We start from the raw sequence: 16416 nt of genomic DNA on the forward strand, positions 1-16416 counted from the left end.
ATGGTATCTTCTCTTGTAACATGAGCATGAATAGACGTAATTTGCTGTCAATGTCCAAACAATTTATTCAATACGACATTAGAAGTGAATTGGCTACGTCATACGGAATAGAGTGGTAGTTAGAATGTGTGGACGATATATCCTCACTTTTCTCAGAAAAATCAAATTTATCCAATTATGTTTGATTAGTATGACAATGCGCCTAACTTTAGTACTACTGGTATATTAATTTCTCTATATATTTATTTCTTTGTTTATTTATTTATTTATTTGTATTTTAATTGTATTTATATATGCATTATTCCATATGTAAGAAATATTTATGACTTCCTAAAAAAAAAAAAAGTATTTATGACAAAAATGAATAAAGTAAGATAGATGTGAATATGTGATAGAAAGGTAGGTGATTTTTGAAAAAAAGTAGGTTAAAGTGTCAATTGGATTTGGATCAGAATTCTGAATTGGAATCCAGTGCATATATGTGTGATAATAAGATAGTAAAATAATGAATAAGTAAAGAGAATATAAATTAGGTACCTAAACGAAAAATGGCTTGCATAAGATAATGAAAATAATAAGTTTATATTTGTTTAACTCTATTATAATCTAAATTGAAAAGTCAACAAATTAAGCTCATAATTTGGATTAGTCTTTCAGCAATTACTTTGTAAAAATAAAAGCGTTCTTATAAGTTAGAAAATTTTGAAAATTCAACGATCGATATTAACTAAAGTTTGAAAAAGTTAAAAACAATCGTATAACCCGCATATAATCAAAATTAAGTTATCAACAACGTAAAATCAAAATCGAGTGCTCACAAATAATTGAGTTTGGTTCTATGAGCATCATATGGTGCCCTAGCTAAGAAGTATTCTCCAAATTATACTCAAATGCATTAGTACGTAGTAGTATTTTTAATTGTAGGTGTTCACGTGGCAATCTGAATGACTGTAAGATGGGCACGAAGAATTGAAGACTATTAGAAAGAATATGGAACTCACAATACAACCACCACACCTTCATAGCACAATATCTTACTTGTATTTTGTTCCAATCAACTTGGCAACAACTTCCTGTCAAATAAAAACTTGGCAACAACTACAGCTACTAGCTACTTTTTTTTTTTTGTTTTATTCAAATGTGCATACAATCTTGCTATTTATAGCAATATTAATGACATTATTGATAAAGCAATTTTTGAAACTCAAAAAAATACTATGATGATAACAGTTCTAGTTGTGACTTGAATACATACATATACACTCTTTTTTTTTTAAAAGAACATATATACTTTTTAATAATAGAGCCCTTTCCCTAAATAATGTTGGGAGATTATCTAATTTCCAAATTACAGCTACTCTTTTTTTTAATTCCCACTATACCGTCCACGTCACCGGTTCAGTGAGAATTTTTTAAGAAAACGGGTTTATTAGAAAACCGCTACTTCAAGTAGCGGTGTGCTACTGAAAACCGCTACTTCAAGTAGCGGTTTACTTATTAGAAACCGCTACTTGAAGTAGCGGTTTACTTATTAGAAACCGCTACTTGAAGTAGCAGTTTGTATTTACTAATTAATTTTTTAATAAAATCACTTTCTCCCCTCCCAATGTAAAGTAATTCAGCAGAATCATCCAAAAAGAAAAAAATAAATAAAAATTCGAACGACACTCATCAAGTAGCCTTCCAACGCAACAATCCCTCGCGCTGGAAGCCGTTTTCGCCACCATCGACGCCTTCCTACGGTTGTTTGCCGACAATGATTGCTGTGAGAATATAACCAGAAACGAGGATATATCAAAGGATTTGTGATTGCCGACACCGATTGCACGCCAAATTGCACCGAATATCAAAGGTTTATGGAACTTGGGGATACAACTATTCAACTATTTGAAGGTTTAATTTTGATTGATTTATAGATATTTTGTTTTTAAAGAAAAACTTACAAAACAAACCCATAAACCGCTACTTGAAGTAGCGGTTTTAATTTCATAAACCGCTACTTCAAGTAGCGGTGTTTTGAGGAAAACCGCTACTTCAAGTAGCGGTTTACAAAATTAAAACCGCTACTTCAGGGTTCGGTTGGCATTGCTGTGATTTTCTGTTTTTTAGTTTTTTGTTTTCAAAAAGTATATGATATGAGTCCTATAATGAATCAAAAATTATATAAACTTATTAAAATTATGATAATTTTGAAAATTGACAACAGAAAAGTGGAAACACCTTTTTCTTGTTTCCTGTTTTTGGTTTTTGTTTTTCAGTTTCCTAAAATGATGCCAAACAAGCCCTCAAGTAGCGGTTTATTCTCATAACACCGCTATTTGAAGTAGCGGTTTGTTGCTGGACCGAGAAAAAAAAACTGGTTTGTTTTCCTTAGTTGACGTGGACGGTATAGTGGGAATTAAAAAAAGAGTAGCTGTAATTTGGAAATTAGATAATTTCCCAACATTATTTAGGGAAAGGGCTCTTGATAATAAACTTTTTGTCTAAAATCTTTTATATTGTAATAATCCAATCTTAATATGTTGCACTCCATATTAGTTTTAATTTAATTGCATTTTTTTCCTAATCTCTGTAATAAGCACCTGATTGATACATTAACCAGGACCTTGCTAACGAGCGGCCCGAATCATTAGATAAGGAATAATTATATTGGTTGAAATAATATTAAGTTAGGAATACATGACAAAATCACGCATCATTCGGTGTAATTAATATTAGTTTCACTTTAAGATTTCCAATTTTAATTCTCTTATCCAATGCCCGAGAACACTCATTAACTTTTACCTATTAACCATAACTCCACAAGTATATTCCTTATTTAACAACCATCTAATCACTGGAGTAGTTATTTCGAAAAATAAAAAGTACTTTGCATTTGTTTACCCCCAAGAATATCTCCCTATATAACAACCTTCCACATGCACACCTAACTCTTCACAAAAAAAGTACCTCACTTTCATATCATTGTTTTATTACTCAAGTCCATTTTTCATATATCCTCCTCAAAATAGTAAATATGTCACCCTTAGAACTAACCTCCTACACCATTGCACTAGCCATATTCATCTACTACCTCATCACAACCACCATCACCCGGAACCGGTACCCCCGGCCGCTTCCACCGGGGCCGAAGCCGTGGCCTATAGTGGGAAACCTACCACACATGGGGCCAGTCCCACACAAGGGACTAGCTGCCCTAGCACAAAAATATGGACCACTCCTCCACATGAGACTAGGGTACGTCCATGTGGTGGCGGCGGCTTCGGCTTCAGTGGCGGCGCAGTTTTTAAAGAGCCATGATGCAAACTTCTCAAGTAGGCCTCCAAATTCAGGAGCAAAGTACATAGCATATAACTACCAAGACTTGGTGTTTGCACCTTATGGTCAAAGGTGGAGGTTGCTTAGGAAAATTTCTGCACTTCACTTGTTTTCTGCTAAGGCTATGGAAGATTACAAACCAATTCGTCAGGTTCATTTTAAATTTATTTATTTATAATTTTAAAGTCATATACGTAGTATATTTGATTTTTCTTTAATTATGTTAATTATTTTATGAAGATTTTTTTTTTGGTCGTACAACAATTAAGGTGAAACATTAAATGTGTGACACTTCCTCAAAAGAACGTTGCAAAGTTTGTTTTGCCTATTTGGCTGGCAAAATATTTATGTAAGTAGGTGGAAAAAAAAAATAGTAAAATCATGCTTGATCCTAGATGAGCTTAATAGTAGCAATATACTCTAATTTTCCGGAATTAATAACTATTTCATCCATTGTATTTTGATCTAATTTACAACAATTAACAACTAATTGAAGAAGTACCAGAATAATAATAATAATAATAATTATTATTATTATTATATTTTTTTTTGAAGGAGAATAATTAAATTTCTTTACACATGAATCTATATATTTTTTTTTTGAGGGACTCATGAATCTATATAAAGTGTGATATCTAGTACCATAAAAACAAAAAAATCAAAATAATTGTTGCATATCATAAATGTTATCTTATGTATTTGAAGAGTTATTTTAATTTGCATGGAATTTAACCTTTTGTTTTGTCCAATAATATTTGGAACATAAATAGGAGGAAGTGGCAATACTTACAAAGGCACTAGTAAAGGCAGAATCAAATGAACAAGTTCAACTAGGACAACTTTTGAATGTGTGCACCACCAATGCCTTATCAAGGGTGATGCTAGGAAGGAGAGTTTTTGGCGATGGCACGGGCGAAAGTGATGAAAAATCAGAGGAATTCAAGGACATGGTGATGGAAGTCATGACCCTTGCCGGAGAGTTTAACATCGGCGATTTCGTGCCGGCTTTAGAATGGCTAGACTTGCAAGGGATTGCTTCTAAGATGAAGAAGTTACATAAGAGGTTTGACAATTTTCTAGGTGCCATTTTGGAAGAACACAAGGCTAACTTAAAGGGTGATCATTTTGGTGGGGATTTCCTAAGCACTTTGATTTCTTTGAAAGATAATTGTGATGGTGAGGGTGGCAAATTGACTGACACTGAGATTAAGGCCTTGCTTTTGGTAATGATCTCTACAACTTTTATCTTTTATTTGCAGTTTTATATATGGTATCGTTATAACAGCTTTATCCGTTGCTTTTAGGAATTAGCTTGCAAGTAGCCAAATTACTTAGTCAAGCAAATTAGCTTAGAAATTAGTGGTATCTAATGAATAATATTATTTAAGTAAAATACGGTTTATTTTTTTTAAAAAAAAACTCCATATTGACATGTACAGATGAAGTTGTACATTATTGAAGTGGCAATTAAAGCCCCACGTCGTTGGTAGAGACGTAGAGTAGTAGGTGCTCTAGAAATGTGGATTGCTAAACATCGCCCGCAAATCTCCACATAAAGCCCACAAATCTATATTGAATTTACCTTATTGCCCTAAACCTAAAATAAAAAAATCTAACCCATACCCACACTCTAATCACCCGAAAATACAGCAATGTTGAGGCGGCAAGGCAAGGACTTGGCGGCCACAGCGGCGGAGGGAAGGACGGCTCACGGTGGCAGGGTTTTTTTTTTTAATTTTTTTTTAAAAAAAAACCAGAAGAGGTGGGGCGCCTGGCCAGGACGCCCTGCCCCTGGTGGTGGCGTTTGCTCCGGCCGCCGGAACCAGGGGGCTGGCGTCTGACCTGGACGCCTAGCCACGGTTGTGGCGTTTTCCAGAGGCGCCACCGCCGTGGCTGGGCGTCCAGGTCAGACGCCAGCCCCCTGGTCCCGGCGGCCGGAGCAGACGCCACCACTAGGGGCTGGGCGTCCTGGCCAGGCGCCCTACCACTTTTTTTTTTTTTTTTTTTTTTTGTCTAATATTTTTTTTTTTTTGGAAAATCAGAATTCTTTTGTTAATGTTTAATATTTTTGTTTTATGTGTTAATGTTTTTATTTCTAATGTATATATTTTTTTTAAAATCAGAATTTTTTGTGTTAATGTTTAATTAAAAAAAACAAAAACTTTAAATAAAATTTAAAAAAAATTACAAAAAGTTTAAATAAAATTACAAAAAAAAAAGAAAAAAAATAAATAAAAAAATAACAAATTACAAAAAAAAATAAAAATAAATTACAAAAAGTAGGGGTGGCGTCTGGCCAGGACGCCACAACCATGGTGGCGGCGTCTGGCCAGGACGCCACAGCCATGGTGGCGGCGTCTGGCCAGGACGCCACAACCATGGTGGCGGCGTCCTGACCAGACGCCACCCCTACTTTTCGTAATTTTTCCCCCGGATTATCTCGCTTTCCGGCGACGATGACGGCTCTTCGGTGTCTCTCGGCGATCCACTCCAGCTCCACATTCTTCGTGAGAGTGAATTACGGTTTCGGTAAAAATTAGAAAAAGGGCAAAAGAGTCAAAGTAAAAATATTTGTGGGCTTTATGTGGAGATTTGCGGGCGACGTTTAACAAATCCCCTAGAAATTACTAACGTCATTATCTTACAAACAGTCAAATTGGTTAAAGGTCACCCAAGTCGTTTTTGAGAGGTATTATCCCTTCTATTTTATCAGTCCTATTCACTAAATCGTCTCACGACATCAACCATTATTAGTTACTGTACTTTGGAGTGACGTCGTTGTTCTAGTGTATCAACAATCAATTTTTCTTCTTCTCGTAAAAAAAATAAAAAAAAATTCATTATTTTTAGTGCTTGTTTGGTTGATAAAAGAAAATAGAAGAATTCTAATTTTCTACAAAATGAGAAATTGGATTTTTTTTATTTTTTTTTTAATTTTTTTATTTATGTTTGGTGTTTAAGCTTTATATGATCTTATTTTTATTCTTTCCTAGCTTTTTGAATTTTTTGGTATTTAAAGTCTGTTCACGTTTACTGAACTGAATTGGTTGAAACTAAACTGAACTGGATATTTTATGAAAGAAGGAAATTGGAAACTGAACTGAATTGATTGGAGCTGAGCTGAGCTGAACTGAACAGAAATTAAGCTAAAATGAACAGGCCATTAGTTACATAACATAAATTATGTTCACATAAACCAAACTTGATTTCTTATTTAACTTTAATCTTGTGACAGAATATGTTCACAGCAGGGACTGATACATCGTCAAGTACAACAGAATGGGCCATTGCAGAACTAATCCGCAATCCAAAAATCTTGGCTAAAGTTCAACAAGAGCTAGACTCAGTTGTGGGTCAAGACCGACTTGTAAATGAATCAGACCTCCCTAACTTACCTTACTTCCAAGCTGTCATCAAGGAGGTGTTCCGGCTCCACCCATCGACTCCGCTCTCCCTCCCTCGAATTTCAGCCGAGTCGTGTGAAATCAACGGTTATTACATCCCTAAGAACACCACCCTCTTGGTCAATGTATGGGCCATTGCGCGTGATCCAAATGTATGGACCGACCCACTAGAGTTCCGGCCTGAGAGGTTCTTAAAGGACGGTGAGAGGCCTAATGCAGATGTCAAGGGTAATGATTTTGAGATTATTCCATTTGGGGCAGGGCGGAGGATATGTGCTGGGATGAGCTTGGGAATTCGTATGGTTCAATTATTGACAGCCACTTTGGTCCATGGTTTTGACTGGAAGTTGGCTAATGGGCGGGTGGCCGAGAAGTTGAATATGGAAGAGGCTTATGGTCTGACCTTGCAACGAAAGGAACCCTTGATGGTCCATCCACTACCTAGGCTGCCCGCCCTTGCCTATAAAGCATCATACTAAAGTGGTGTTTCAGTAAGATAATTTGTAGCATTCCAAGCATTTTTACATATTGAATTTGGTTATAGCTAGAACTTGCACTTGTTTTGTGCATATGAGTGTTCCTTGTACTTTCAATCAAATAACTATATGAATCACAGAATGAGGTATTCATGCTTTGCTTACTTGATTTGAAGATTTCGACTCAATTATCAAATTGATAAAGTAATTACATGACTGACAGAATCACAGAAAGAGGTACAAAATAACAATATAATCCTCTTATATAGGCAATTCTACCTCATTCTGAAATTCACTTTATAAGTCTGTAAATCTGTAATAGTGAAAACAATTGGGTATAACTGTATAAGAATTGCATTGTAAAGAGTAGAGTAGGACGGGAACTAACGAAACTTGTAATTATGTAAACATGGCCAAAATTTCATTTCAGAGATCATTCGATTTTGAAGATATGGTATACGCTCTACAGGCGAAGAGCACTTTTCATTGTCTTGTATTTGACATTTCAGTACACTGTGTAAAGCATAAAAACAGTTCTGACCAATGATCGAAAACCATATACGGAGTATTTACAACTTAACTTGGATGCATTTTCCATTTGATGACTTTGGCAAGGCCTTTTGGGATTCTCCCTGACGAGATCTTCATCGGGCATACATATTTTTTTCTTTTTTATTTTTTTACGGTGCATACAACTTAAAACAACATAAAACTTGCCAAATGAAAATTCCAGATCAGATGAGAAATCCGTACCCTTATATCAGAAAATACCGACTTAAAGCAGGCACATTGGCTCTTGAAATTGGCACCTTACTAGACTCCTCAAGGCTGATCTCTGAGAAGTTCTTCCAAAGAGTACTCCAGTTCGTAACCAAGATAACAATCTGAGACCAAGATGAGCTTCAACCCCTGGATAAAAGAAGAAAGACATCAATTAAGATGAAATAATTACTGGCTATCAATTAAGGCATATTATTCTCTAGTTTGATAAAATCAAGGTACCTGGCATATGACCAAATCTGACGGAAAATCTATGTTCGTAACCAGGTGGTCAGCAAATGAAACTCTCTTCAATGCATATAACTCAGAAGAGACAGTATTTCCGAGTACAAGCCACCACGCTTCATCTTTAACCTGTTAACATAATTTCAGTTTGTGTTACGGGTAAACTTGATTTTAGAAGTACACAGTGGTTACATGCTGATCTTGTGAAATTGATGCTGGTAAAATTTTTAAGCCTGAATCTAGCTCTAGCCCACATTTCATCCAAATAGTAAACATATTACTTAGAACTAACAAAGCCTGATATCATATGGACTGAAGAATCCACAGCTTAGAAATCCCAAAAAGAAATATAGATTCAGCAACAAGGCTGATATTTGTCTTAGGGGTTATATTTATATATTTTTATTAGGAAAAAATAAAAAGCCAGTTTTGATCAGTTCAAACAACAAATTTACATTTGGCCAATACAAATCACCGTCTCTAAAGATTTACCTTTGGGAATCGAGGAGTAAATGCTCTTGGTGTCTTTCGCTTGGCATTAACATTCTCCAACCTCACATTAAGAGAACTAGAACTCGCCCTTTCATTCTTTTTCTTAAGTCTCAATTTCACATGTATGCGAGGAAACCTTTGCAAATCCTGAAGTAAATGAATAAGATGTAAGTCATACATAAATTTGGAAAAGGATGAACAGCGCAGGAACAATAAACAAAATCATATAAGTTTCAACAGTCTTAAGTAGAAAATAAAACATTGTGCAACTTCACACAAAATACAGCAGATTGGTGAGAGACAAGAACATAGAACCACCAAACACATATTACCCATCCTCTGCGGCTTAGATTCCAAAATCAAGAAAATTTAGAAATTACCAGGTTTGATTCATGAGAACTTATCCCGTGTTATACACAGAGTGCAATGTTTTGAGTACAAATATCCCAAGAAAAAAAGAGTAGAATAACTATCAATGCCTCTATTAGTCAGTGAGAACTGCAGCTTCTTGACTTACTACTAGCATTTGATAACCATCAAAAAGTGTTGCAGTAAATGAGTCAACTGCAAGACCAAAGAATACCTAAAACAATCCCGACCCCAGGAACAGATTCTTGGCAACCTTGAGTTGATGCCACTTATTCACAAATGCAATCTATTAGGAAAAAAAGATAATAATAAATAAGTGAAACCAAGAGATAAAAATAAAACCCTAAGCCTCCTTTTCTCTCTTCTCTCTTCTCTCTTCTAAACCTAGTCTCCATTGTCAATTTTAAAGGGGCTTCCATCGGATTTCACCGGTGGAAAGCCCCAGTTTTTATTTTCTTTTAAGCCTTTTGTTTTAGGTTACAATAATGTCTCCCTCGAAAGAAAGGGTTTATCTCCTTCAAAAGACAGGGTTTTTCCGATCTCCTTCGAAAGACAGGGTTTTTTCGGTCTCCTTCGAAAGACAAGGTTTTATTTGTGCTTAATTTGGTCCCCTGTATGGCTCGAATTCGGGTTACGGAATCAGTACAAGAATTTACTTTCTCATAAAATTGCGAAGCGACGACAGATCCACTCAAAAAGTTGTATGAGACAACGAATCGAGAATATGCCGAATTGTTATATTTATGTATTTGGATTCTTAGCCCTTCCCCGATTAATTCTTGTTTGATTTTGTTAAATTCGTTTTCATTATCGTTCATTGTCAATTATAGATGCCGTATGGCTTATATTAATGAAATTTAGTGTCCTTTAGGACTTGTTTCAAAAAAAAAAAGATAATAATAATTAGATAACTGTAGCTTCAAATCTTCCCAGAGAATATTTTTCGCTCTACAAAGTAATTCAACTCTGAACAGAACATTTATCCTGGAGAGTAAGCACAAGAAGAAAACAGAAAATTTCAAACCCAATGTCCTCTCTTCTGTATTTCTCTCTCATAATTGGCCAAATTCCTTTCTTTTCCATTTGTACATATAATCACCTACACACTCAGCTACTCAACCACTAATGTTTGCACACCTCAGCATCACCCACACTACAATATAGCTAATAAGCCCACACAGTTAGCAGTAATGAGATGCCTAAATGCTAATTTCAAGATATGTCCAAAATTCAAAAAATAAAATAAAATAAATTGCGAGCAAGGGAGAAATCCTCTTTCATTGCTTTACCTCGTATAAACTTGAAGCTGGGAAACTTCCAAGTAGACCTTGCATAGTCGCCCTAGGAACATCCAATAGTTGCTGCACATTTGATATACCTTGTCTTGTGAGTGTAACCATAACATTGTTGTTCAAGCAGGGTAACATTTGTAAAGCAGAACCATTGTCAAACCACAACCCCTGTAAACCAAAGAAACTGTTAACAGTAATTCTTCGCAAGGAGTAAAAGAAGAAATATATCTATTGAACACCACAGGAAGGTCACAGTTAATCATTAAACATAAAATGCAGCAGGAGGATTTTAAGAATGAAAAGTTGCAGTGACACATCCTTCCAGACTACTATTTAAACCATCAGATTTTTTTTTTTTTTTTTTTTTTTTTTTCCCTACTTTCTTTGGGGAGGGAATGGGATGGCCACAGGTCCACAGCTAGGAATCAGTTCTTGAGGCCTTAGACTTGCAATTTTAAGATGCTTACTAGAACTCCTTACCTGGAGAAGAGCTAATAATCTGGAAACATACTTCAGGCATAGTAAAACTTCCTAGTAAACTTCAAATAGAATTCTGACAAGCTCATGCATATACACACAAAAACCATTTGTACAGACAAAACCATGCAGAAATCCATCAACAGGAGCATTAGTAAATCAATAACTTGAAATCTTACATAAAAAATTGAAGATATAGAGAAGCTGAAATTAAGACTCCCGAACATCATTGTTTATTGGGTAACAAGCTACCTATGTCAGCTTAAATATAATTACAACAGACTGCGTATAAAGCAATGTAAGCACATATAGGCTAATTCTTATGACAAAAAAATAAAAGACATATATATGGGAAGAAAAATACCTGCATGACCATCTGCATTAGATGCATACAATTAAGTGTGCTAGAAAGCCATCCACTGTTGGCACATACATCTATCATGGCCTGAATTATACGTATACTCTGATCCAAAACAGACTTTAGATCTGTCACATAGTCGCTGACTGGCAGCTCTAACTGGGAAAAGTGTGCCTGTATTCAAAGTTTCTTCACTTATAGTATATTCCAGAATATCTAAAGTCAACTTCACAGTATAAAAATGCAAAGAGGTGACATAACAGATAATGTGGATAAAGGAATGACCTGAAAGAGCAAATTTGCTTTAACATGTGGATCATCAAGACGATTCTTATCCACCTTGTATGGAAGCCTCTCAGCTAATGTTGCATTGTGGTTTTCCTAGAGAAAGAGAGAGAGAGAGGTAGCAGCTTTAAGTGTTAAATTAAGGAAGACTAGAGACCTAGAATGACTTGATAATTATTCATAAAGTTGAGTGCAGCTGGCAAAATTTTCAATTTTAAGTGATTGTTGTTGATTAAGCATAACTATATTTGCATATTAGTGACACCCTCTCTAAGCCTTGGTACTCATATTTATAAATGACATAACATATAGATACCGATTGAAATTTTCATCATCGAATAAAATTTCTAATTGCATAAATGATAATAGTGAGAGATACATTACCAAAAAAAATATGCTAAGTTTCAGAGCCAAAATTTCTTATGGCAAATAATGCATATATAATTATACCTCATTATGCCGCACAGGAAGCTCATCATACTCTGAAGCAGCAGATAATATATGCAATGAAACCTAGGAGAGAAGGATCTGATTAAAAGAAAAGGATGGGAGCTGAAAACAAACAATCACATCTCAAGCTAACACTCACTTCAAGCGAAAGGCCTGGTCCAAGGTTGGAGCCAAACATTGACACGGTCAAATAACTAAGGTAATATTGAGATGCAATCGAGCCTAGAATCATCGGTTCCACACTATCCTCAACCATTTTTATACAACCACTGTCTTCTAGATCCTCAAATGTACTTTGCACCAACCTGCGACAGAGAGTTAGAAGGATGACAATACTAATACTAATAATGCCTTTATAAAAGAAGTCATGTAAAAAGAAATGAGCCACTGATTCATTACCTTGATAAGTAAGAGCTCACGACCACTGGATTGATATCTTCCAAACCATAATAAGCTGGATTAACCGTCTAGATTGAATGTAAAATGTGATTAGTTATTGCAGATAAAATGACACAGATGATAATATGACAACCAGAACCTGAAAGCCAGTATTTTTTTTATTTTTTATTTTTTATTTGCCCAGTGGCAGGGATCCGGTATTTTCTATTAGGGGTAGCACTGTATGTCACATGAGACGGACTTGAGCACAAATTAGAGTTGTAAAAAAAAGGTGAATGAGAAAATCGCCGGCTTAATATGTTAAGTCTTGAAGGGCAGTCCTAAGTTTAAATCCTATTTTCATCTCTATATATCAGAAAAAAGATACTAACAACACACACTCATCTTATAGATAAACCATGACAATTATGAAATAAGTATACTAAGTAGCAAAAAAGGCGCATCTTAAGATCCTTTTATTCTGATCATTCTTTACACTAGCTTCAATCAGGGAAAAAATAATAAGTATTCAAAAGAAATGAACATGTTGGCACAGTAAATTGTAAATTAAATGAACGTGCCACCATAGGCCATTAGTCCCACTAAATAGATCTGCCAGTAATTCCATGTGGACTGCATTGTATCTAACAAGTAGCCTATTAATGAACTTTCTGTTAAAGAGAACGACTATTACACTAATGAAAACACGAATCCAGCAAAGATAATAAAACTATATAGACATAATTGTTGTTTATTTGTTATAATGAAGTGTATAATTTTCCTTTGGGTTGTAAGATAAATATCACCACTTCAAACTAAAAGAAAAAATCTGAGTAAAAAGGCAAACAAATGAAGAAAACGTATTATACCTAAGAGGACAAACAGACAGTTCAGCAACAGTAAGGAAGCAAAGAGTAACAATAGCTTATCGAGGTTTAGATATTCAATTTAGAGATAACGAGAAACTCCAATGCTTATCATCACAATCCCATGCAATAAGAGTTCATAAAGTAATAAGTAGAAATTTACCAGCCTTCGGTAAAGATAAGTCCAGGTTAAGTAGTGGATGGCATCCTCCTTATGGGAAATTGTGCCAGACACAATTTCTGCATTGAAGTGATTGTGCAAGTGCTCTCTGAGACTACTCTCAACTGGAAAGGGTTCATAAAGGAACTGCAAATAGAAAAAATGCTTTTAGCAAACAGATTCAAAAATGCATTCTCATGATTGAATTTCAAAGCAATATGTATATAATACCTTTTTGTAGAAACTCTTTTTTGGTTCATGAACCAAAATAACTGCTTTCCCATGCTGGTCATATTGAGGTCGACCAGCACGACCCATCATTTGCAAGATATCTGTTATAGGAAAATCAACATATCTTTTTGATTTCCCGTCATAAAACTCTGTTCCCTGTCATTCAACAAAAAACTCATGATTTTAAAAGGTGACACTCAGGAGATGAATGGTATCATAGAGGAAAACCTAGAGATGCAAGAAATAGCTGCAAAAGTAAAAATAAGAGCCATTAAGTTGGATAACTCATTTTCATCGTCATAATTTAGAATAAATTGTGACATTCAGCCCTCAGCCCTCAGCTGTTGACTCAATTGTAACGTGAGGATTATGAGTACAATTTCTTTCAGTGAATTCCTATACATGCACCAACCATTGAAAGAGGTAAAGGGAAAGGTTTATGCATAACCTATCAAGCTTCCTTCCTAAATGGGAGTGCATTGGATTCTCTGCTGAGTTGTCTCCCTAATAACCGGTTGCATTCACAATTTCTTCATAAGTTTTTTTTTTTTTTTTTAAAAAATAATAGCAGTCGCAGGTATTTCAATCCTAACCTACTTTATCACTAATCTTGCATATCCCTTCTCTCTAACCCGATAAAGATTGTCTACATAATCATCTTCCACAACCCAGCCACTTAATATTAACAGATACTGCCAATTATTGACACACAAACATAAAAATACATAGTCAGGAAGCACCCTCAAAATGGTAATAACCTAGGACCAGATTCAGGCAATATGAAAGAGAATAGGAAAGCTAAACATCAACCTACTCCTAAATGCAAATATCCGTCAGTATGATTATGAACATTAATTAAACAAACAGAAAAGAGAATATTGTCCCTGTCCTTACTAGATCTGGTTTTAATAGGGTTAGGACAATTTTAAAGGGTGTTAAATGGGTTTGGCTGTAAAGGACAGGGTTTCCCAATAATTTTGTAAATGCAAATAGTTAGGATAAAGAAAACTAATTGTGTAATTCTGTAGTTATTTGCAATTATCTTTGCCTCTCTCCATTTCATATTTTCTTGCTTGTTTAATGACCTGTCCATAATCAACCCATGAGAGACCCATGCACAGCTTTGGCCCAAACCATTTAAACCCTTTGAAAGGTTATCCTCTTACGTCTTGAGCCACTAACAACCAAGTCTTGTCCCACCATCTATACATCCACCACTTTTTTCCCTCCTTCAGCTTAAACTACCCAAATAGGCTCTAGTCAATAGAATCAACAAAGCATCTCTGTATAGCCCAGAGGGAAAATGATAGTAGCAGATTAAAAAAAAAAAAAAGCACCCTCCATACTAAAACTTGCATATATCATAGTGAGATTGTATACACTTTATAGTAGGCTAACCTTTATAATAACAAGATGTGCAGGAAGATTCACACCCCAAGCCAATGTACTAGTTGAAACCAATACCTATCAAGTAAAAATCAAAATACTTAAATTAATCATTATAAAAGTATACGTTATGGAGCTCAGAACGCTGCAATATAATCAAAACATGAGCAAGACAGGGAAAATGGGTGCTATTATAAATCAATACGCGGAAATTTTACATCACACCAAAAAAAAGCTTCCAGACTAAGTCAGCAGATGAACCTGGATCTTGTTGTTTCCAAACAATTCTTCAACTACAGATCGATCCTTGTCGTTCAATCCAGCATGGTGCAAACCAATTCCAAACTGCAAGGTGTGCCTTAGGTTTTGATCTGATATCTGGGAAAGAATCATCTGCAGTGCATCTTCTGGTATATTCAAGAACTTCCTTGGATGCTCATCAGATGCAGCATACTTAATACAAGTCAAGGGCAAGGACAGCAGCAAAAATGTCATAAACATCCATGAACGTAAAAGCAGAGATTTACAAAAAAAAAAATAAAAAAAAATTATATATATATATATATACTTCCTCCGTTTTTTTATTATTGCACCATAGGGGTTGGATACAAAAATTTTGGTAGTGGAAAAAAGTAAGAGAGAAAGGTAAAAAAACAAAATTGCCCATGTGACATTGATAAATTAAAAAATAAGTGTGAAAAAGCAAGGGTATGTTGGGTATTTGTAGTGTGAACACAAATAATTTTTTTCCTAAAGAGGATATGGTGCAATATTTGTGAAACTTCCTAAAAAGGCAAGTGGTGCAATAATAAAAGAACGGAGGAAGTACATATAAATTAATGGGAAATAAACAAAACCAGTCCAAAGATACTCCTCTGTACCTGAATAAGGTCCAAAGCAGTAAGTCTTGTTTGTCGACGCGAGGAAACAAAAATAAGAACTGGCTTTGTAGGTGAATGTGAACAGATAGCAGCATACGCAGGCTTATTCATGCTATTCATTCTTGGACAATAGAATTTCCCAGGGTATCCCTGTACATGAGAGGCAGAGATAACCATTCACCTTTTTGCAATACTCAAACCAATATCTTGTAACACAAAAACAATAGGTATCTAGAACTAAAAAGACAATAACCAAAAGACAAATATTTAAAGATGTAAACATATCTACAATCGTGAGCTAAACTATTACAAATTTACAACTACTGTTAAAACAAGATCAATTTTTTAACAAACCTAAGACCAAAGATACACCCATAGTGTAGCACCACAAAGAAGCAAGCAACCCAACTCTAACCTACAAAGATGTTATGTTTAAAGATCTATTTCTATAAAGCTGACGTTTCTGAAATGTAGCAATTACTTTTCAGCCACAATAGCCAGTCAAGCAGCACCAATGTTACAAGGTAGCCAGTACAATATGATTTGTGGTACAGAAATTGGAATGTAGAATACAGCTCGCAGTTTTGA

At 35.1% G+C, this 16416-nt stretch overlaps 2 protein-coding genes across 3 annotated transcripts in view; one reads left to right on the top strand and one right to left on the bottom strand.

The window, feature by feature from the left end:
• Positions 1–2752: 2752 nt before the first annotated feature.
• Positions 2753–7367, top strand: LOC110700687 (flavonoid 3'-monooxygenase-like). Its single transcript, XM_021878271.1, has 3 exons — positions 2753–3469; positions 4089–4541; positions 6554–7367. Exons 1-3 carry the CDS (start codon positions 3017–3019, stop codon positions 7199–7201), a joined length of 1554 nt encoding a protein of 517 aa, XP_021733963.1. The 5' UTR covers positions 2753–3016; the 3' UTR covers positions 7202–7367.
• Positions 7368–7572: 205 nt separating this feature from the next.
• The window catches only part of LOC110700686 (DExH-box ATP-dependent RNA helicase DExH14-like), a 34261-nt gene continuing 25417 nt past the window's right edge, over positions 7573–16416 (bottom strand). For both annotated transcript variants that reach the window (XM_021878269.1, XM_021878270.1), the window contains 14 exons: positions 15829–15978; positions 15209–15400; positions 14960–15025; positions 13562–13717; positions 13334–13477; positions 12326–12393; positions 12066–12231; positions 11927–11989; positions 11477–11572; positions 11198–11365; positions 10354–10524; positions 8696–8842; positions 8201–8332; positions 7573–8107 (listed from right to left, as the gene is read on the bottom strand). In XM_021878269.1, the coding sequence (XP_021733961.1) occupies positions 8021–8107; positions 8201–8332; positions 8696–8842; positions 10354–10524; positions 11198–11365; positions 11477–11572; positions 11927–11989; positions 12066–12231; positions 12326–12393; positions 13334–13477; positions 13562–13717; positions 14960–15025; positions 15209–15400; positions 15829–15978 (1806 nt within the window). In that variant the 3' untranslated portion in view covers positions 7573–8020. The remainder of the gene's footprint in view (positions 8108–8200; positions 8333–8695; positions 8843–10353; positions 10525–11197; positions 11366–11476; positions 11573–11926; positions 11990–12065; positions 12232–12325; positions 12394–13333; positions 13478–13561; positions 13718–14959; positions 15026–15208; positions 15401–15828; positions 15979–16416) is intronic.

Source organism: Chenopodium quinoa, unplaced genomic scaffold (assembly GCF_001683475.1).
Source record: "Chenopodium quinoa cultivar QQ74 unplaced genomic scaffold, ASM168347v1, whole genome shotgun sequence".
Classification (NCBI taxonomy): Eukaryota; Viridiplantae; Streptophyta; class Magnoliopsida; order Caryophyllales; family Amaranthaceae; genus Chenopodium; species Chenopodium quinoa.

Coding starts and splice junctions, on each gene's coding strand:
- LOC110700687 (XM_021878271.1), top strand. CDS start 3,017: ATGTCACCCTTAGAACTAACCTCCTACACCATTGCACTAGCCATATTC. Junction 3,470..4,088: donor ATTACAAACCAATTCGTCAG/GTTCATTTTAAA, acceptor GAACATAAATAG/GAGGAAGTGGCAATACTTAC. Junction 4,542..6,553: donor AGATTAAGGCCTTGCTTTTG/GTAATGATCTCT, acceptor ATCTTGTGACAG/AATATGTTCACAGCAGGGAC.